General features: G+C 36.6%; 1 protein-coding gene and 1 pseudogene across 1 annotated transcript; one reads left to right on the top strand and one right to left on the bottom strand.

Moving 5' to 3' along the window:
- Window positions 1–5,137: 5,137 nt before the first annotated feature.
- LOC129875754 (uncharacterized) lies at window positions 5,138–7,454 on the bottom strand. Its single transcript, XM_055951001.1, has 3 exons — window positions 7,163–7,454; window positions 6,002–6,561; window positions 5,138–5,800 (listed from the first exon to the last, which is right to left on the bottom strand). The coding sequence occupies exons 1-3, from the start codon at window positions 7,452–7,454 to the stop codon at window positions 5,138–5,140; spliced, it is 1,515 nt and encodes a 504-aa protein (XP_055806976.1).
- An 11,010-nt stretch (window positions 7,455–18,464) lies between these two features.
- On the top strand, window positions 18,465–20,504 carry LOC129875753 (uncharacterized; annotated as a pseudogene).
- The last annotated feature ends 1,642 nt before the right edge of the window (window positions 20,505–22,146 follow it).

The following is a 22,146-nucleotide window of genomic DNA, read 5'->3' as shown; positions in this document are numbered from 1 at the left end:
TGGATGGGTCATATAGGTATAATCAAATTAAAATATCTCCAAAAGATGAACAATGCACTGCCTTTCGGACTTCAAAAGGAATATATTGTTATAAAGTAATGCCTTTCGGTCTAAAAAATGTTGGTGCCACCTATCAACATGAGATGCAACACATTTTTCATGACATTATTCATAAGAGAGTGGAATATTATGTTGATGACTTAGTAGTAAAGACAAGGCATAGGCACAACCATCTTGAAGACCTTTGAATTATCTTTGAATGGTTAAGAAAGTTTGACTTGAAGATGAACCCAATCAAATGCGCATTTGGAGTTACTTCTGAAAAAGTTTCTTGGCTTCATTGTACACCACCATGGAATTGAAGTTGATCCTGCAAAGATTGATGTTATTCAAACAAATTCCCTGCTCTAAAAAAATTAAGAGAGCTTCGTAGTTTACAAGAAAATTTTGCATTCATTCGGAGGTTCGTCTCCAACTTGGCCGGACAATGCCAACGCTTCAATCATCCCATGAAGAAGGGTGTCTCTTTTCACTGGGATCAATCATGTCAAAATGCCTTTGATAGCATCAAAAAGTACTTGTCGAATCCACCTACTTTAGGGGAGCCAACACCTGGGAAGCCATTGATACTCTATATCACATCACAAAAGCAATCACTTAGGGCACTATTAGCTCAACAAAATAAAGTAAAAAATGACAAAGCATTGTACTACCTAAGTAGGACTTTGATAGGAGCTCAGTTGAACTGCACACCCATTGAGAAAATGTTCTTAGCATTGCTTTATGCGATAAAGAAACTAAGATAATATTTTAAGGCATATACTATTAAGATAATTTCTCGAGCCGATCCTGTAAAGTTGTAAAGTTTGTAATGACTTGACCAGTTCTCTCAGGATGTCTGGCAAGATGTTCTATAGTGTTCAATCAATATGACATTGCATACATACCTTAAAAGGCTGTAAAAGAACAAGCACTCGCCAACTTCCTTGATGATCACCCTCTTCCAATAGAATGGAAGGTTTTAGATGTGTTCCTAGATATAGATGCATTATACATTAAGGAAATATAAATATGGATGATACTTTTTGATGGGGATGCACGTCAAGATGGAATGGGGGCAGAAGTTGTGCTGATATCCCCAGAAAGGTTGATCTTGCCATTTTCATTAACTCTGGGTAAAACATGCTCCAATAATGTTGCGGAATATCAAGCTATGATTATTAGTCTTGAAATGGCATCGGACATGAAGATCACACAATTAGATATTTATGGTGACTCTAAGCTAATCATCAATCAACTCTTAGGGAGTTATGAGTTAAAGAAAGAAGATCTTTTTCCATATCATCAATATGTTATCTGTTTGCTTGAAAGATTCGATCAAGTGTTCTTAAACCATGTTCCAAGAGAAGAAAATCGCATGGCTGATGCTTTGGCTAACTTGGCTAGAATAATGGCATTGGGAGAGAAAGAATCAACAAAGGTGTGTGTGTCATCAATGGGTCATTCCTGGACGTCTTGATCTTCAAATCAATGAAATCCACCATACAACCATTCAAGTTATTGAAGAAGAAGATTAGAGACAACTACTAATTGAATACCTCAAACATGGAAGATTGCCTGAAGATCCACAAAAAAGCAAAAATCAAGAGAAGGGAACCATAGTTCATTTTCTAGGAAGGAATATTATTTAGTCGCTCATATGAAGGACTATTTCTACGGTATCTTGATAAATAAGAAGCTCGACAAACAATGGAAGAAGTATATTCTATCACTTGAGGAGCACACCAATCAGGGCCTAAATTGCATTTTTGTATCAAGAGGATGGGATACTACTAGCCGACAATGGTAATGGACTGTCTAGAGCATGCCAAAAGGTGTCAAACATGTCAATTCCATGCCAATTACATACACCAACCCCTGAGCCACTTCATCCAACCATGGCTTCATGGTCTTTCAATGTGTGGGGACTTGATCTCATTAGGCCTCTTCCAAAGTCATCAAAAGGATAGATGTACATCTTGGCAGCCACTAATTACTTCTAGAGGTGGGATAAAGTTTTTCCATTAAAGGAGGTGAAGAAGGAGATTGTTGTTGACTTCATCAAGTAAAACATAATCTTCAGGTATGGCATACTAAGATACATAATTATTGATAATGGAACGCCTTTTGACAGCAAGCTTATGAGGAGTTTGTGCAAAAAAATTTAGTTTCAAGCAACACAAATCTTCAATGTACAATACACCTACCAAGGGCCTTGCTGAAGCCTTTAATAAGACACTTGTTCACCTGTTGAACAAAGTTGGTGAAGCTTGATAGGCATAACGAATAACCTTCAGAACTGACACACAAGCGACTCTATACTCTCTAGTAAATGGCATAGAAGTTGTCCTTCCATTGGAGCAACAAATTTTATCACTGAGCATCGCAATCCAAGAAGGACTTATAGTTAAAATCAACACTCAACTTTGTCTAGCAGATTTGGAGGCATTGGATGAAAAAAGATTGGAAGAATAACAAAATTCGCTATCAAGCCAAACTAGCAAGAGCTTTCAACAAAAAAGTATGGCCACGATCATTTCAAGAAGGAGACTTGGTCTTAGCTATTCGAAAATCAATAATCCTCAACAGGCGCATGGGGGATAAGTTCACAACAAAATGGGATAGTCCATACATCATGAAGGAAGCATATACGAATGTTGCATATAAAAATATTGATAAAAATGACTTAAGAGTTGGTCCAATCAATGGCAAATTCCTGAGGCAGTACTTCCCATGAAGGTCGCATATACTCTTGGCTCGCATGAGTTTAAACTATGTACGGCTTAAAAAAAATAAGGGTCCGCTAGGTTTTTTTTTAATAAATATACCTTACCCAAGGATCTCACCCCTCGTGGCGGTCAAAGGTTGAGCCACACACCCCTAAGCCTTATCATAAATAAAATAAAAAATACAAGGAGGGGAACATAAACCTAACCTACAATCCTTTTTCTTCATAAGTCAACCATCCTACTAAGGGAAGTAGACTCATACCCGATACTAACAAATGAAACCTAGAAACTATGCACCTAAAGGAGAGGACTCCTATCGATACAAAGAGAATAGGGAAGCATAAATAAGGGAGACTCTCCTTTTACATCATAAAGGATATATCTAAACAAAAAAACCGAGGGTGAATCTCATAAAGGCTATAATTACATACAAGAATAGCCAGAACGAGGAGCACCAAGTAACCAAAAAAGAATTTGGATGAGAACTGCATACACTGCAACTGGGTGTTCAATCTAAGAATGCAACACAAATAAGAGATCATGGAGGCTTCTTAATCCATTTGGTCTTACTCCATCTGAAACTAGCTAGGCTGACTCTATCTAGCATGTAGTATCCTCGAGCACCATATGGTAGCTACTGGAGAGTAGTGTAGTGACCTAGAGTTATGATCATGTGACTATGCTTAGAAAGAGAATTTGCAGTGTAGTTAGCTTCCCTATAGACATGCCTGCAAGAAAAAAAGTGAAATAATTTGGAGATATCACTAAGGTCATGAGTTAACTGGTGAAGAGTCCACAGAGGTTTGGTCTGTTGATTAATCCATTTAGTGAGCAACACCGAGTAGAATAACATGTTGGAACCCCTACTGAATACATCATCTTAGTCCATAAATGGCTGTCTCTAGTTCCGCTTAATTATTGGTTTCTTCCCCTAGAGGTATGGCTTAAGAGAATATGAATTTACCAATATGGTCTCTTAATATGCCTCCCCCTCCAATAACCTCTGGATTACCCAAAGCTCTACCATCAGTATTTAGCTTAATAAAACCAAGTTTTGGCTTAATCCACGAGACTTGGGTAATTTTCATCTCATGAGTACACTTATCCATGCAAGAAATAGTGTGAGTCTAGTTTGAAGGCCAATGAATATAGGGAAAGCAACTCTAAGAAGATTAGATATATTCTTGGACACTGCAAATTTAACTCTAGCCAAGTTGGAGCACTTTCCCCCGTATTTGCTCGCACACCTATTCTTCCAAAAATTCTAACATATAAATATTTAGGTGGAGTTAAGGATAAGTTTATGAGCTTCTGTGCGATACTTCCATAGCGACCAACCCATAATAAGAGGCTTGAGGGGTATGGTTTCGTGCCTTATTCCAAGAGGATATGAGAAGTAGCGCCAAATGTTTCTAGCAAAATGCCCATGCTGAAAATATGTTCAATGGTGTTCGGACCTGGACTGTGGCAGCAATAACAAAATGTGGAATCATGGCCGAATGCGGTGATTTTTTCCACTATTGGCAGTTTTCCTCTAAAAGCTCTCCACAGCAAAAAGGAGCATTTAAAGGGGATATTTTTGTGCCAAGTGTAGTGATCAAAAAGAGTCTTGGTCCTGTGATTCCTCACAAGATTCCATGCTGAAGAACAAGTGAATTTTCCATTGGTATTCAACTTCCAAATGGGCTGATCCGATTTGTTTTCTTAAAGCTGAATTCTAGTAGAAACTATAAGAGGAATGAGCTGCGTTGGAGCTAACTGATTAATCATATCGATGTTCCATTGCCCATCTATAAGAAAATACGCCACTCGCGTATTATTTTCTCTTTCCAACTCCTGTCTGTAGTTAGCTAAGGGGCTAATTCCAAGCCAATAATCCCACAAAAAACAACAGGAACCCGAGAGTAGCCTCCATTGAATATGAGGTTCAGTAATGTGTTGGCTCAAAGGAAATATTTTGATGATGGGGTTGGCTCTCTGACAGTATTTGGCTTGAAGGAAATCACTCTACAAAGTCGGTTTAGTTCTAATGATCCAACATTGCTTGACCTGGAGAGATTTACACACATCTGTAATTCGCCTCATCCCAATACCACCTTCATCATAAGGGTAGCAAATATTTTTCCATGAAGACCAGTGATATTTTTTCTTGTTATCCTTCCAACCCCTCCAGAAAAAATAAACAGTAGTTCTCTCAATCTGTTTAAGAATAGTGTTGGGGGAGTAATAGCCGATAGAAGAAAAATACGGAGCGATTAAAGAACATTTCTCACAAGTGTAGCTCTACCACTGTAAATAAAGATTTTAGAATGCCACCCTTTAATTCTTCTAACAACCTTTGAGACCATGTCTGTGTAATACATAACTCTCTATCGGCCAATGTAAAGAGGGCAGCCTAAGTAAGTCATGGGACTATGCTTCTGAGTGAAACCTATGACCAGTTTGATCGTATTCAGATTGTCTTGGATTGCATTAGAAATCATCATGAAATGGCTCTTGTTCTTGTTTATAAGCTGCCCCAAAGTCTGTTCATATATTGTCAAGGTCTTCATGATAATCTGAAGAATTTTCTTTCTACCAGAAGAGAAGATAATAATGTCATCCCCAAAGCTCAAGTGATCAATTTGTGGGCCTCTTTCCTTCATATAAAAACCATGGTAGAAATGATAATTATGAAGACTATTGAGCATTTGAGACAACACTTCCGCACCTAAAATAAATAAGGCATGAGCAAGTGGATCACCCTGTTTGAGACCTCTGGTCAAGAGAAAAAATCCAGGTCTAGACCCATTAATAATGACAGAGTACCAATTATTAGCCATGATTCTCCAAATCATATCAATGATGGTCTCACCGAACCCCATTTTTCTCAGTACCAGAAAAGTATAGGACCATGAAACTCTATCGTATGCTTTAACCATATCTAACTTGATAATCACATTCTCTCCAATAGTAGGCTTCTTGATATCATGAATAATATCCTGTGCTAGAATAATATTTTCTGAGATGCTTCTTCCTTTTACAAACCCCGACTGATTAGGAGAAATAAAACTAGGAAGAATAGGAGCAAGCTTGAGAAAAATAAGCTTTGATATGATCTTATTGGTGAAGTTACTGAGGCTAATGGATCTATAATCAGAAAGTGTATTCGGATGGTCTACTTTTGGGAGTAAGACCAAACAAGCATGGGAAAATAATTTAGGCATAGCATGACCACAGAAGAAACAGTTAACCACTGCTAGTAGGTCCACCGCAATAATTTCCCAGAAAGCTTGGAAAATTTTTCCATTCATACCATCCGGACCAGATGCAGAATTAGTATTCATGGAGAAAACCCCATGTTTCAATTCCTTAAGGCTAGGCATGGCTTGAAGACTATCATTCTGAACATCTGTAACCATTCTAGGAATGTAGTTCAAAATATTCTCCGGAATTGGAGACACTTCAGTGGTAAATATTTTTTGAAAGTGGTCATAAGCAGCTCTAGCAATTGATTCATTACCCTGAATCCAATCTCCCTCCTCATTGATAAACTTGTGAATAAATAACCGTCTTCTTCTACCTCTAATTAAGGCATGGAAATACTTAGTATTAGCATCCTCATCCTTAAACCAATAAAGCTGAGTTTTTTTCTTGAGAATGTTTTCTTCTAATTTTAAAAATTTGATGTATTCGGCATTGAGAGCATGCAATTTCGTCCTATTCTCATCATTATTGTATGCTATTCGATTGTCTTCAGCACTTTTCACCAAATCTTCATACTCTTTAACCTTGGAAAAAATATCGCCGAATTCTATTCTCGACCAATTACTGAGGGTGGATGAAAGCCTTTTCATTTTCTAGTGGAAGGACCATATTGGATTCCCTGACATTTCTCTGTCCCAACAAGACATTATAGTTTCTACAAAAGTAGGATGATCCACCCAATAATTTAAGAATTTAAAATATTTTATAGTGGAGTATCGTCTAGCATTCATCTCTAGTAGCAAAGCATTGTGATCGGAACTAGTAGAATAAAGGTGAGTAACTGCGGTATGAGGCATAGTAGATAACCAATTGTCTTACATTCTAGCTCTATCAAGTTGCTTCCAGAATCTTTTATTCGTATCCCGCTAATTACACCAAGTGAAGTCTGAGCCATGATACTCCAAATCCATGAGACCATAAGCTTCAATAACACTAATAAACTCAAAACTTTTCTATATGTTGTATGGGATTCCACCTAATTTCTCACTAGTAAAGGTGATGGCATTAAAGTCCCCAACTATGCACCAAGGATGATTAGAGGAAGCATGATGTAATAACTATCTCAGATAGGCCTTCTAAGAGTTTCTTTGCATTTTCCATAAACAAATGTCATGAGAAATGCATTTTGATAGAAGTAAGAATCATACCTGAGTTATGTGAAGATGCATTTTTCTTTACCGCTTCTTCTTTCTCTATAGCCTTTTTTCTTTCTTTATCACTTTTACTGATAGCGCAAGCAAGGAGAGTGTGGCCTTGATGTTTGCAATAAGTACAATAGAGAGGTATATCTTCATATTGAATATCTTGCCATCTTCCTTCCCCATTTGGATCATCATTCTCATCGAAGCCAATCCATACACTTTGAATTCTTGGTTTTGTGATATCCATCTGAACTTTTTCTTTTTCCACACTACCCCTAGTCTTTTGCATGAAGGCCATATCCAGGTGTAACACCTTGTAACATCCCTCAAAAATTTTCCCTAAGATTCGGACCTTTCTTGTATATGTGTAGGGTCAAACTTAATTATTTTGAAGTATGTGCACAAGTTAAGATGAGTTCCTAAGTAATTAAAGAGTGTTAGAGGTGATGTGGGGTCATAAGGGATCCTTAGAGCCAAGCTAAGTCCAAAAGGATTCGTCTTGGGTAAGTTGTTGAGGGAGTTTGTACAAGGTCGACTTCTAACGGCCATATCATTTGAAATATAACGATCTGGGTAGCCCACGACCTATTAAATTAAAGATTGTCGAGTCTTCTTTCCAATGCCGCCAAGAATGTAAATTTTGGAGTTTGGAGTCAAAAGATATGACGATCCTAAGACGAACTAGCACGGCAGGGATTTCAAGCCCGGGTTGCAATTGTTGGAAAACTGGGCTTGGCGCCACAGTGGCACGACGTGCCACTATTGCGCCAGGAACAAGCCTCAGTAGTTTGGCCCCTAGCTCGGTGCGCCACTGCGAGGTGTGCAGGGTTTTCAAGCCAAATTTCCAGAACCCAGAAAATATGGCCTTGGCGCTATAAAGACGCGACGCGCCACTATCGCACCAAAAACATGCCTCAATAGTTTGGTCCTTGGCACGGCGCGCCACTAAAAGTTGTGCAGGTTTTTAGGCATAATCGGCCTGGCGATGCGCCACTATCGCACCAGGAACGTTTTTAGCCTATTTTTCAGAATTTTGGAGAAAGAGCAATTTGGGAATTGTCCCAAATTATATATGTATCAGCCTTGGAACATTTTGGGGATCATTTTCAGTCACACACTCTCTCTCTAAAAGCCCTAGAAATTTCTCTCTTCATCTTCTTCTTCTTCCTCTCCATTTCCAATAAGGAATTGTTCCAAGAGCTTCAAGACTTCAAGTTTCCATTGAAGACCCAACAACAAGGTTCCTTCAAAAATCTATTTTTAAGGTATGTAAGGCTATCCAAAATATGGGTTGAGTCCACCCATGTGCCCTACTCTTGCTTTGAGGTTAGAGGTCCATGAGAATGGAGTTTCTTGGTATGGTTTATGTTTGAATGAGTTTTGTCTCGTATTAATTTGGCTTTATTGGTGTTGATGTTGTTGAGCTAAGAAGTTCCTAAAACCTTCATGTTAGTATGAGTTGATGGAGATGACTTATTATTATGTTTTGTTGATCTCTTTAACCATATGATTATGTTGCATAAGTCAATTTTCTTGAATGTGCTATTCTACTTGAATTGTTGGGTTAAAGCCCTAAAGTTGTGATGAGTCCTAAGGAGAGGTTATAAATGCTTATCTAAATGAGGCTTGATTGAGTTGATTGGAGGATAGAATTGACGAGTGGACGAGGTCCTAAATGGGACTTGCCATTATGACTTAATTGAGTTGAAATGAGAATAGAGTTGATGAGTTGGCAATGTCCCACATGAAACTAGCCGGGCTTGTTTGAGATGATTGGAGGGAGTCTTATGAGCATGGAGTCATGGGAGGAGTATCGAGCACTGAAGCGGGTAAGAGTATAGTCTATACTCGAACCCCAGAAACTACGCCGTCAACATAGGTAGAGATGGAACCATTAAAGTCAAATGCTTCCCGTGGGATCGAACCGTTAAAGTCGGATATTTCCCATTTCATTGTCCTGAAATGATAGGACTTGACTAATCGATGGTATCCATGATTAGGGAGGCGTTCATGCCCTGGCAAGGTATGGACGGACATGGCAACAACGTCTGATTATTGTACTATCACTGGCTCATAAGTGATGGTTGTCGGATAAGAGAAACTCCCATTTAGGTATTGATAGTACTCCGAGTCAGTTGAGTCCAGTGGCTTGTGATTGGTCCTATGTAAACTATTTCTTTTTAGACTTAGGACACTTGAGCGAGTTGTTATGTATATATATGAGTTGAGATCCTGAGTTGATATTGATGTTTTCTTGATGTTTGTTTTATCCGGCCATTTTACATACTCGTACATTCCACGTACTGACGCCATTTGGCCTGCATCATTTCATGATACAGAGACAGGTACCAGAGATCATCAACCGGCGCACCGTTGATTATCCACACACTTCCAGCTACTTGGTGAGTCCTCCTAGTTTCCGGAGGATCTTGAGCTCCCTGTATAGTTTCGTTTTATCTCCTTATTTTTATTGTTGGTAGTCATGGGCTTGTCATTGGCACCTCCTAGACTTTGATAGAGGCTTCATAGACTAGAGTGTGGGGAAGTTGGACTATTACCTTGAGGTGTCCTATTATACTTGTTTTGTTGAGTTGATAATGTTTGGCCTTCAGCCCTATATTGTGAATAGTATATTATGATTGAACCGTCCTTTGAGTGAATGTGATTGAATGATAGTGTGACTGAATTAGGTGGTTTGCTTGAAGGTCAGAAATGGCTTTTGAGTGCCGGTCACGTCTAGGGTATCCTCTCAGGGCGTGACACACCTGTCCCATATCCGCAAGCAAGAGAGTAACAAAGTCCTTGTGAAAATAATGTCAAGAGAGCTCTGGAAGAATAGGAGTTTCATAGTTTGGATCAAAAGTCAGAGTCCAAACTTGAAACCTCACAAACACACCATCAATATACATTCTCTTACTATCTAGAACCGTAGCTCTATCGTGCTCATTATCAAGATCAATGTATATGTGTTTGGAATTGAAGTGAGTGATCTTAACCGATCCACGAAGTTCAGTCTGAGTAATAAACTTTTTTTGTATCACCTCCATATTAGGCATAGGACTGTAGAACTTACCAATCGGAGTGTACTTACATGATTCGGCCATCTTAACCATGTAATCTTCTCTCTTAAACATGAAAGTCGGGCATCCCTGTTTCATCACTCTTTTGGGAGGTGTTAGCTCAATTTTGGTTTCATTCTCGGCTTGTCTAGAAGGGGAGCCTTGGATTAACTGGTAAAGTTGTTGCCATACAACCAGGAGGTCATAGGTTCAAGCCTTGGAAACAGCCTTTGGCAGAAATGAAAGGTAAGACTGCGTACAACAGACCCTTGTGGTCGGGCCCTTTTCTGAACCCTGCGCATAGCAAGAGATTAAGTGCATCGATCTGCCCTTCATTCTCGTCTTGTCTAACTCTAAGTCTTGTAGACAATGATTTCTTTACGATAGGAGGAGGGGGATGGTTTATAGTGGTGGACGGATTGTTGGGGGGTTTCTTTTCGAAGGTAGCGCACTAGGAGTTAAGGACATGACCGAATTGTGGAGTTATTGGAGTCAAATTTTTCAATGTTGGACGATATAGGAGGGAAGTCAGAAATAGGAGGATGGCTGGTACTTTTAGGAACAGTGGAGGTGCTAGGATTGCCCGGAACAGATGCATGATTAACCAACACAATACGTCCAGTTAAATCACTATTTTCGACACTATTTGTGTGAGTTGGAATTTTGGAATTTGAGGTAGGGAGTTTTAAAATTGATATGTTTGGTTTTTATCATTTCTAAGGGGTGGGGGTTAGTTTGGGATTGAGAGTTATTTTGTACATTCACCGAAATAGTGATTCCGGTTGAATTTTTCGGAAAATTTTAACACTAGTACTGACGTTCGAATGGTTGGGGTCGTTTTTTGGATAATTTTTATCATGGGGGTACTTGGGTGATGTGGAGTATAATTTGAATGGAAAAAAAAATTCCGGCCACCGGCGCTTCAGCGCCACTGCCGCCGGCGATACTAGTGGAATTGGAAACCCAAAAATGCAAATTCGAATTGAAAGAGGTCTCACCTGATGGGGATTTTTCAATTTTTGGAATCCTCTCATCCTGCTGAGTAGATTGGCATTGCCAATTTTGGATTTCAAGATCTGCCACTGCGCCGCCGCCATCCGACGGTGGGGAACCCCTAATTCCAAAATTGGATAAGCTAGGGTTTGAATTTGATGGGGATTTTTGGATGGTTATGTTTTTAGTAGTGTTGCACACAAACCCCAATAAAAAATTAGAATCTTCTCCGGCATCCGCGGCGGCGCCTCCTTCGCCGGAAATCGCCCGGCTTTCGAAAAACTTCAAACAGATATTCGATGGGCTGTGGTTTGTAGAAATGGGAGATTTTTGCATGGTTGTGCTCGAAATATCGTCCTCTAAAGGTTGGCATTTTGTCTTGGATTTTGAATCTCACCGGAGCTCCTTCAGCGGGGTTGAACTGTGCGTCGCCGACGCTCCCCGCCGTCAAATAGAGCTGGCTATTTTGGAGGAGGTGCGCCTTGAGGAGAGACACAAACCCCAAGTGGTGCGCCACCTAGAAAGTTTCCGGAAGATGGACGAATTTCAGTCGGACAGTCTGGCGATTCGCCGAAATTTCCCTACAACTTCAGCGGGCTGCTCGCAGCAAATGACAAAGCGGAAGTGAGGCGATTCATATTAAAACAAAGTGATGATGTTATTGTTCCAACAAAGAAATGCCACTACATCATGATAAACAATTTTTTAAAAAAAATCCTAAGCAAGAATCTAAACTATAGAAAAAGTTTGAATTCTAGGATTTGTTGGTGACTCGTCTCAACGGCCTCTTCCAATTTGGATAACTTTTCCACTTCATCTTCGGACAATGGGCGACTCTCCTCAATAGCTTGAATCTCGCCTTCAAAAGTGATAATCTTCTTTTGACTTTTAGATAATTGTTTATTTTTGTCCTCTAAACGTGTAATGGTCTTCTTCTTCGCAGACAGGGCTTTCAATTCTACGTCAACCTTTGCAAGAATTGCTTGAAGATCCTCCATGCACCCGTTCACTTTTATGCGTTCCTCCTTTGCATCGATAAGACGTTGTTGCATATCAGAGAGCAATTTTTTGTGGGATTCTTTGGTCATTTTCTGAGATGAAGACGATTTCATGGTGTCATACTCCTCATATGTATCGAAAAAAGCTTTAATAGAACCCTCCAAAATAGAAGTATTGATGATATTAGTCCCTTTGACCTCTTCTAGAATTAAGTTAAAACTATTTTTTAACTTTAAGAAGTTATCTCGAGAATCAAAGGAGAATCTTGTCACCCACTCGCACAAGGCACCCCACATCTTGGAAACATAATGTATCTTAAAAGTAGAAATTGTCTCTTGTGGTTCGAAATTAGGGGCAGCAGGTGGCGACAAGCATGAGAAGGAACAAAAGTATTTGAAGATTTGACTAGAGCAGTTGCAACTTCTACTTTGTTTTCCAAAGCTTCTGGAGGAGGAAGTAAAGATATATTGGGGCAGCTTGGGCTCATAGTACCATCTTCATAAAAAAATATCACTAAATATATTAGTAGATGCATCCTTGATACCAACTTCAAAAAAAAAGATAAAGAGGTTCACAAAGCGTAAAATAAACGAAGTAAAAAAAAGAAGAAAAGAGATTTTACTTGTTCTACGAGTTCAGGCAATGGCATAATGGAGCTAAGAGAATCAACAAAAAATGTCTCACTATCTATGGTGATGGTGTCCAGGTCAATGGGTTCGATATCTTGATCTTTTACCTTCTTTCTTTTACGATTCCAATGTTGGCCTGGTTCCGAGTCAACTTCTGTCGAGCTGGTATCTCCATTAACATCTACGACTTCATCCTAAAGAGTAATTGAAGTCTTTTCTTTGGAAAATATTCGGTCAAAATTTGTCAACAATCGTTTTAAGAGGAAATAGGAGGATTTTTTCTCTTGCAAGTGTTGTCCGGCACCATAGAAGGTGTGATATCAATTTTTGATGCCAATGAAGGAAGCTGAGCTCCATCCCCATTTCGCACTGACACACCATTTGAAGTCGAAGACTTAGATGACCGGATTGCCTGTGACTTAACAAGAGAAGAAGAGGAGGACTTATTTTGATCTTGTGTTTGAAAGTGGCGAACTTTAGATGATTCTTGAGTGTCTCCACGCTTCAAACATTTTAAGATAATTTTGTTTTTCCCACCAGGGTTTGTTCGACCATTTGACCACCACTTTTCATATTTACAGTTCATTAAAGGCCTATCAGGACGTGGCGATATGATAATTGTTGAGGAACTACCAATGCGAGTGCAGGAATCCCAAAGTTGTACGAATTCTTGTAGTGTGCCGTTAAATTGTCGTTCAATGAAATTACCAAGTAAGTCTTGATTGAACCCAAATTGATGACTAAATCTATGAGGGTTGTAAGGCTCCGAAACAAAGTGATCATCACATCTAATGGTGACATAACTCGAACGAAGGCTAATGAAATAATCATTCCAAGACCTAGACAAGTCGCCTCTGTCTGTGATAAACAACTCTTTAGGCTGTAGCATGGCCAGGTGGTAAAGATGGCGAATATTCACATCTTGAAATAGTCGTCGCGCGTCTACAGGGTCCAAGTATTTAGCCATTCTATCTCCATCTTACACATACGAGTAGCACTCTAATGACGATTGGCCTTATAGTGAGTGTCAAAATAACAACTAATCCATCCATAGACGTACTATATGGGAAAAATTATGTCACTCGCACTTAAGTTTGATGAAGATGAGATCTTTTTCAAGCCTTTATAGATACTAGCCAAGATGGGTATTGCTAGTCCGAACTTCTCCCTATGAGCCGTCAAGCTTGAAACCTTGAAAACACTTGGATAGATGGTGTCAATTTTGTTACTTGGAAAAGTGAACATACAAAGCCAACAGGAGAGAAAGGCAGCTAAATTCATCTCTTGTCTAAGATACCCCTCCACGCCTAACTCAATAAAATGAGCATTCTCTTCCTCAGTCCACCGTAAAAATGACATATCAATATAGCCTGAAGGATTATGACTTGATCTTGGTTTAGCTCACTGCTTAGGCACTTGTGGTGGAGGCTCTGCATACTTGTCTGCTCGTTTGAACCAGAAACTCACCCAATCATGGATAGAAACCTCCTGAGATGCACCTTCTGAAAGTCGATAAAATGCTGAAAATAAATAGGCACAAGTTTTAGGCAAAAATGATTTTCCTTGTTGATTTGCTTGTGATAATTCTTGGGGCGAAGAAACGACCGTCATAGAAAGCTCCATGGACAGGAAGTCCTCCAATCATGCGCATATCCCATAATGATATAGAGAGAACACAAACTCCAACACACATAGTGTTAGTCGATGAATGCCAAAGTTTGCAAAAGGCCCGCAACACGTTCTCGTTGATGTCATATGTGAATAAAGAGGCAAAGATGGCATCATATACCTTGATGGCTCTAACACTTACTTGTTACGGCTAAGAACATCCTTTGCCCATTCCTAATAGCGAGTCATATATCGAAATTCGCCGAAACCAGATTGAGGATAACTCCATGAGTTGAGACCGTTATCAAATATTTTAGGAAAAATAGCATCAACTTCCTTATCATGTGTAGACGATTGCAGAATAAAAGCAGTGTGCTAACAGGCTTATTAAAGTCGAGAACATCAATTGCCTCCTTTGTCGACCATTGGGTTAGATGAGGGGATTCGGCAGATGATCCTCTATCAAGAGAGAAGGCACCAATCACTAGAGTATGGACTGCCAAAGTGAGGACTTTAGCATGTGAGTCTTTCTTGTCGTTCGATATCTCAAATTTAGGAAGTGGTGACTTGAGATCACGGAAGTTAATCTTACTCGAAGAAAGGTGTAATTATATTCTCTTTGTTTGAAGACTATCCGAAAGGATTAAGATGAAATGGATGAAGTCCCACAAAGCTGATGAAAAAGCTAAACTTCAGAAAATTACCTAGGATGATTTAGGAGCAATCTGATCGTGGATTTCACATGAGATGTAGATCTTCGAGTCTAATTTTCAATGCTATAAATCGCTCGTGATTTTGATATTCCTTAGTCAAGATATGGAGTTTTTCGTAAAGCTGCATAAACCAAGAGATGATCAGAAAATTAAAACTCAGAGATTGTTTTCAAAAATATATTTGAGTTAATTTGGGATCAATCTGATCATGGTTTCCACGTGAGATGTAGCCCTTTGAGTCTACTTTCCAACTCTATAAACCTCTCATGATTTCAATGTCCCTAAGTCAAGATATAATTTCTTTCGTGAAGCTATGTAAAACAGAGATGACCAGCGAACCAGAACTTGAAGATTATTTTCAAAAATATATCTGAATTAAATTAAGAATAATCTGATTGTGGTTTCCATGAGAGACGTATCCCTCTGAGTCTACTTTCCAATGCCATAAATCGCTCTTGATTTCGATGTTCCTAAGTCAAGATATGATATTTTTCGTGAAGCCGCATATAACAGAGATGGCCAGCGAACCAGAACTTGACGGTTGATTTCAAAAATATACCTGAGATAATTTAGAAACAATCTGATCGTGTTCCCACGAGAGACGTAGCCCTTTGATTCTACTTTCCAATGCATCAAACCTCTCTTGATTTTGATATTCCTAAGCTAATATATGAAGTTTTTTGTGAGCCTGTGCAAAGTTGATACAACCAGCGTGCAGTTTTTCTTGAAGTTTGTTTCTGGATAACTCTTGCAGTGAACTTCAGTTCTTTTCTGTAAGCCTGTTCAAAGAAAGTAAGGCACCTGATTGTATTTCACTTGTAATTATGAGGTACTTATATAGACTCACCAATAGGGAAATCCAATTTGCTTTCAACAAGAAGTCTGCTCAAGAATTTGTTTTCGCAAAGGAGTTAGATTCCATTATACAGTAGGAGTCAAAATCCTAGTTTTCTTTGAAGACATAAATAGGATAATTTTATTACACAGTCACACATTTGCCATGAATTATGGGAAAGTATTTAAATTGATAATCTTCTTGCTTAAAAAGTTCAAACATGCAACTCGTTATTAGGCCTCATAGGAAGCTTCTCAATTATTTTTCATCCGGTCAAGTTTGATCAATGTTAAATTATAAAGCTTTGATGAAAGAAATAAATTAGCATATTATGTTAGTGTACAAGATACGCTACGATTATATTTGCAAAATAAATAAATAAAAATATGATTGGTTCTTCTAAAAAAAAATTGGAGTCAAACAAAAGTCGTAAAGAGTAATATTGTTGCCTAGGGACACTTCAATACTCATCTTCGAGCATCAACATATCTATGCTCTTCCACAAGCTTTGAAGTAGGGAGCATTTGTAGACACGTAAATTTTATTGGATTTAATTCATATAAAATTTGAATTAAATTCATGTTCATTTGAGTTGAATAATTAATTTGGGCTTCACAAATGCATAAGTCCATTTTATTAAATTCAAGTCCAAGGTCCATTTCATCTTGAGGCCCAAGCTCATGCCACATGTCAAGATGACTTGGCATCCCAGTCAAGTTAAAGACCAACAAGAGGATGCCACATGTTCAAATGATGTGGCGATCCTGGTCAAAGTTTAACAACTAATCAAAAAGCAACCTTAATATATAGTATTTGCGATAAACTTAAAGACTTACATGAACCAATCAGAAGAAGGCTAGAGAGTTCATCCACATTTGGACTGCTAAATAGGAGGGTTACATAATTTTCTGGGGACATTCTGCAAGTATTGGGGAAAAGCTACAACACTAACTACATAGTTCTTCGAAGGAGTGGTCAACGGAGTTCTTCCAGGAGATCGACTTGAAATGACGAAGCGCTTTCTGACGTTCCCAGAGATCAAACACATCTCAAGGAAGTCTACATCCTCCTGCATTTGAGAAATACGCTACTACTGACCCTCGAATTACGGAAACATATTAGGAGAGAATAATCATGAGAACAATGAAATTGTACTCACAAAGATCATCAATAAAATTATTGTTTCTTTTATTTATTTTGATTGCAGTTAATTTTCAGCACTACGAAAATTTGTTGCAAACAGTTTATTTTCAAAGTAATAAAATTATAAAATTAAATATACTTGATATGTACGCCTCGTAGATTCATAGGACTTACGTCCCGTGTTTCCCCGACTTACGCCTCGCCCCATACTTTATAAAATATCTCGTCTTACACTCCCACCTTTAAAATACTGTGTATTGTTATGAAATAAAAAATATAAAAGATATAGCCAATTAATCCGGAGAAAAATATATTTTGTTTCCCTTGAACTTGATGTACAAATAAAGTGATTTAACATCAAACTTTATAGAGAAAAAAAATCTAATGCGAGACTTTTACTGCAGGTTTTCTTTTTCAAAAATTTGCTTAATTGCAAGCTCAATTTGTAAGTTGTCCGCTTTAGCGCAATTTTTAGGAACAGAAATAACTGTCCACATTAATTATTTGCAAGATACTTAACTGATTGCAAATTTCTTCATGCTATATAAAATTACTTGAATGAATATATACAATATAATATATTTATGACATTACTCATATTTATGATAATTTTCCATCATTTCAATCTTTTTCTTCCAATTCTAAGAAAGAAAAAATTTCTTTGATCTTCAGAAAGATAACTTTGTAAGTTTCAGTATGAATAATGATATTGTATTGATCGGAAATCATTCAACTAGGGATTCCTTACTCAAAGATGTTATTTCGTAATGTAATAGAAACAAAATGTAGAAAGGACTCTTAGATATGAAACAAAACTGCAGGTTTCTTTTTTTTTCCTCAATTTCCGAGAAGGAGTTTAATAGCGACCTGACTACTCTTCTCTAGAAGTCTAATGTTTTGGGGGACTTTGATTCCCTATATATATCGAATACATAAAAGAGCGTGTATTAAAGATAATAATGCTAATATAATAAAAACAGAAAGTGAAACTTAGACCTAAATTTCATAGTGAAAAAGATCAATTACAACTTATCCCTACTTTTTCTTAAATTACTCGATTTTCCTGATTTTTTCTAGATTTTTAATACATTAGTATTACATTTGATACATCAAGTTTTGATACATAATAATTAAAGTTGTTGATTTCTTTTATGGAAACGTAACGTAAATCAAGTTAAATTTCCTTCTTTCAATTAATTATGTAGCTAAATAAGGGAATTAACCCATACAAAGCATAACATTTATGAGGGACTTGAAAAATTAAAAAAACAGATCATAGGATCGTACTAAAATTCAATCCAAAATTCGAAATTCATCAAGCAATTCAAGATGAATATCCCGATTCTACTGAAACATTCTGGAGTTTGGCAATCCGAGGTGAGTTATGAACGATACAAAATTGATGGAATCATAGTGGGCGATAATATATCATTCGTGAATCTAAAATCAGTAATTGCTGTTGAATTGACCATAGATGAATCAGTGAAAAATATTAAAATCTGATACATCATTCAAGGTAATTCGTCGCCAATGATTATTCATAATGATATGTGTGTTAATCTTTATATAGAATTGAAGAAGAACGAACTTGTATTCGTAATTTATCCCCTATGCATAACAACATCTGATAGAAAGAGATGTGAGATACAAGCATTCGACGCTACCTCTGGAGCAATTGTTTGTGTCGAAGCAAACACGAATGATTCATAATTTTTTTGTTTAGAAGAATCTGATAATGGTGCAATCTGTTATATATCGAAATTGGATGTGAAGAACTATATAACTTATACAATTGGTGTGGACGTGAAGGAGAAGCAACTGTATAAGGAAAAAGCAACACTAGTTGTTGTAATGGCCAAATACAAAATTGATAATGGATTTAATTTCAAAGTTAAAAGATTTGATAGTAAAAGTTATGGGCATTTTTTAATTTTGGAAATTTAGTTTTTGTTTTATAGTCATGATACATACTAATTATTATGTATCAAGTACAAATGTAAACAATTTTGTTGTCAATATGTACTTTTATTTGGTTAAATTACATATAAATCTCTGTGTATCTGATACATGTTAATATTTTTTGAGTTATTTTTCATGATACATCATAACATTATGTATCTAATATAGTTCAATAAGATTCCCTAATATATTATTGATTTTGGAAATTCAATTTTTATTTTATAGTCATGATACATACTAATTATTATGTATCAAGTACAACTAAAAAATACTTTGCTGTCAATATGTACTTTTATTTGGTCATATTACATATGAATCTCTGTGTATCTGATACATGTTAATATTTTTTTCTAAAAATATGCAGTTATGTGTTAATATGCTATTCAGACGACTGTTGTTGGAGAATGAAAGCATCATGTAGGAAAAAATCTTATATATTCAAAGTGAGATATTTCAATAGTGAACATTCATGTCCCTTAAGATATGAGATTTTCAACAAAGTTCATTCTACAAAGGCTTTTGTTAGTGCATTCACTGCACCTAAATTTGTTAATTATAAGAGAATTCACACCCCTAATGATATACGAGAGGATATTAAAGCAGCCTATGGGGTTGATATTACCTATCAACAAGCATGGCGTGCTAAAGAACATGCTTTGGAGATGTTAAGGGGAAAACCTGTTGATGGATATAGACAGCTGCCTGTATACATACATATGCTAAAAACCGTATATCCAAATTCGTACATAAGTATGCACAAGTCACCAACTGATGAATTCATGTACCTATTCATAGTGTTAAGGCCATTGATGAGGGTTTTTTAGTTTTGTAGACCTGTAGTTGTTGTTGACGGTGCTCATCTTGATGGACCTTATAAAGGGATATTTGTATCAGCTAGCACACTTGATGAGACAGGTATTACTTTTTGTTATTGTTGTGTATTAAATAGCAATGTATCATCACATTTGACATATTTATTGTGAATCTGATGAATTCTAATAACTATTTTATGGATGTTAATAATTTTATAGGTTGCATATTGCCATTGGCGTATGGTGTTGTTGATACGAAAAATGATTCATCATGGACGAGAATGTTATTTGGTGCTTGGAACTGCAAAAATTGAGAAATAGCAACTTATAAAAAATATACTTTGGGTAGGAAATTCGAAGATATCCTAGTAGTAAACACAATGAACTGTTCGAGAATGAAGGTACACACCAATTATTTTTAAGAAGATATATTCTTGATACATAGTTGTTATTTTTTTCAGTTCTGTATTCATATCTATGATAATAAACCTGCAGGTTATTGCTTCATCAGAATATATATATTATGTTCATGAATCAGGTAGAAGATACATTTTGTGTCTTGAAAGAAAAACATGTAATTGTGGCAAGTTTCAACTAGATGAGATACCATGTCCACACGCAATTACAGTGTTGAAGAGCAAGAACATTATAGAAATGCACTCATACTACTCTGATTACTACAAGCCAGAGGTGTTGGCAAATACTTATGAATTTTCAATGGTTTCAATACCATATAAGAAAGATTGGTCTGTTCTGAAAGAAATTTTGGAAGAATTTGTCTTGCCACCAAGATACAAAAGGATGCCAGGAAGATCAAAGAAAGGAAGAAAAGACAACTCCAATGAGAAGCTAAGAACGAGCACAAATTGTTGTAGTCGTTGTGGCCATGAAGGCCACAACAGAAAGACTTATAATTTCATTCCCAAAGAGAAATGATATTTTGATTTCCCAGGATACATTCGATTTGGATCATGTACTTACATCTACACAGATATTTACCATTTGTAGTGATTGTATTTGATACATAGTTTTGTAAATCAGAAAAGTAATTAAATATCAATAATAGATACATGCATGGTTGTAATTATTTTCATTGTAAGTAACTTGGTAGTGATATAGTAAAATTTATTAAATATTAAAATAAATAGATTAAGTAAGTTATTTAAGCTGACAAATATCACTGATAAATCATTTTTATGAATCTGATACATCATATAAAGTTATATAATCATTTAACAGATATGTAGAAATGATAATTTCAAAATATGTATATGATACAAAGAGAATGTGTCAAAAATTGATTTAGGATTATTTGGTACAAGTCACTACAAGTGTTTTATTGTAGATGTATCAGAAGAAGTTAAGTTTGATACATGAGAATCTGATATATAAACTTTCATCTTGTAGTTGAGTTTGATACATTGATAACTGATACATGACCATTCGAAAGATTTATAGTTGATACATTGAAGCTTGTTGTATTATCTTTCAACTGATTTATGGTTGATACATAAAATTTTGTATTGATATAAGTTGTAAATGTATCAGAAGCAATAAAGTTTGATACATGAGATTCTGATATATAAACTTTCATCTTGTATTTGAGCTTGATACATTGAAAACGGATACATGACCATTTGACAGATTTATGATTGATACATTGAAGATTGTTGTATTAGCTTTCAACTGATTTATGGTTGATACATAACATCTTGTATTGATACAAGTTATAAATATATCATAAGTAGTAAAGTTTGATACATGAGAATCTGATACATAAACTTTCATCTTGTATTTGAATTTGATACATTGATAACTGATACATGACAATTCGACAGATTTATGGTTGATACATAAGCATTGTTACAATGCACCACTTATTAGAAAGGTTATGTATCATGAACAAAAATTGATATTTATTTACACTTAATATGTATAATACAACACAGTTTCAAAATACCCTAGAGATATGTAACTCATACAAAGAATTATGATACGAACAATGAAATTTATATTCAACAACATCTGCTAAATTGTTGAATAGCCAAAAAAAATATTAACTGATGGTGCAAAAATAAAATTGTACATTCTACTACTAAAAAATTCAAAAAAAAATTACTCGACGTCCATTGGTTCTCCTTGACCAAGAGAGATGAAATCTCTCTTAGGTTTTTTTGGATCGTCATTTTCACTGATATAACCATCCTTGGCCTTACGACAACCATAATTCCATAATAGTG

Source organism: Solanum dulcamara, chromosome 12 (assembly GCF_947179165.1).
Source record: "Solanum dulcamara chromosome 12, daSolDulc1.2, whole genome shotgun sequence".
Taxonomy (NCBI): domain Eukaryota; kingdom Viridiplantae; phylum Streptophyta; class Magnoliopsida; order Solanales; family Solanaceae; genus Solanum; species Solanum dulcamara.
Note: the sequence above shows the minus strand (reverse complement) of the source record. Positions and strands in the feature narration are given on the sequence as shown.

Coding starts and splice junctions, on each gene's coding strand:
- LOC129875754 (XM_055951001.1), bottom strand. CDS start 7,454: ATGGCCTTCATGCAAAAGACTAGGGGTAGTGTGGAAAAAGAAAAAGTT. Junction 6,562..7,162: donor TGCATCTTCACATAACTCAG/GTATGATTCTTA, acceptor GGTCGAGAATAG/AATTCGGCGATATTTTTTCC. Junction 5,801..6,001: donor CGGTGGACCTACTAGCAGTG/GTTAACTGTTTC, acceptor TCTCCTAATCAG/TCGGGGTTTGTAAAAGGAAG.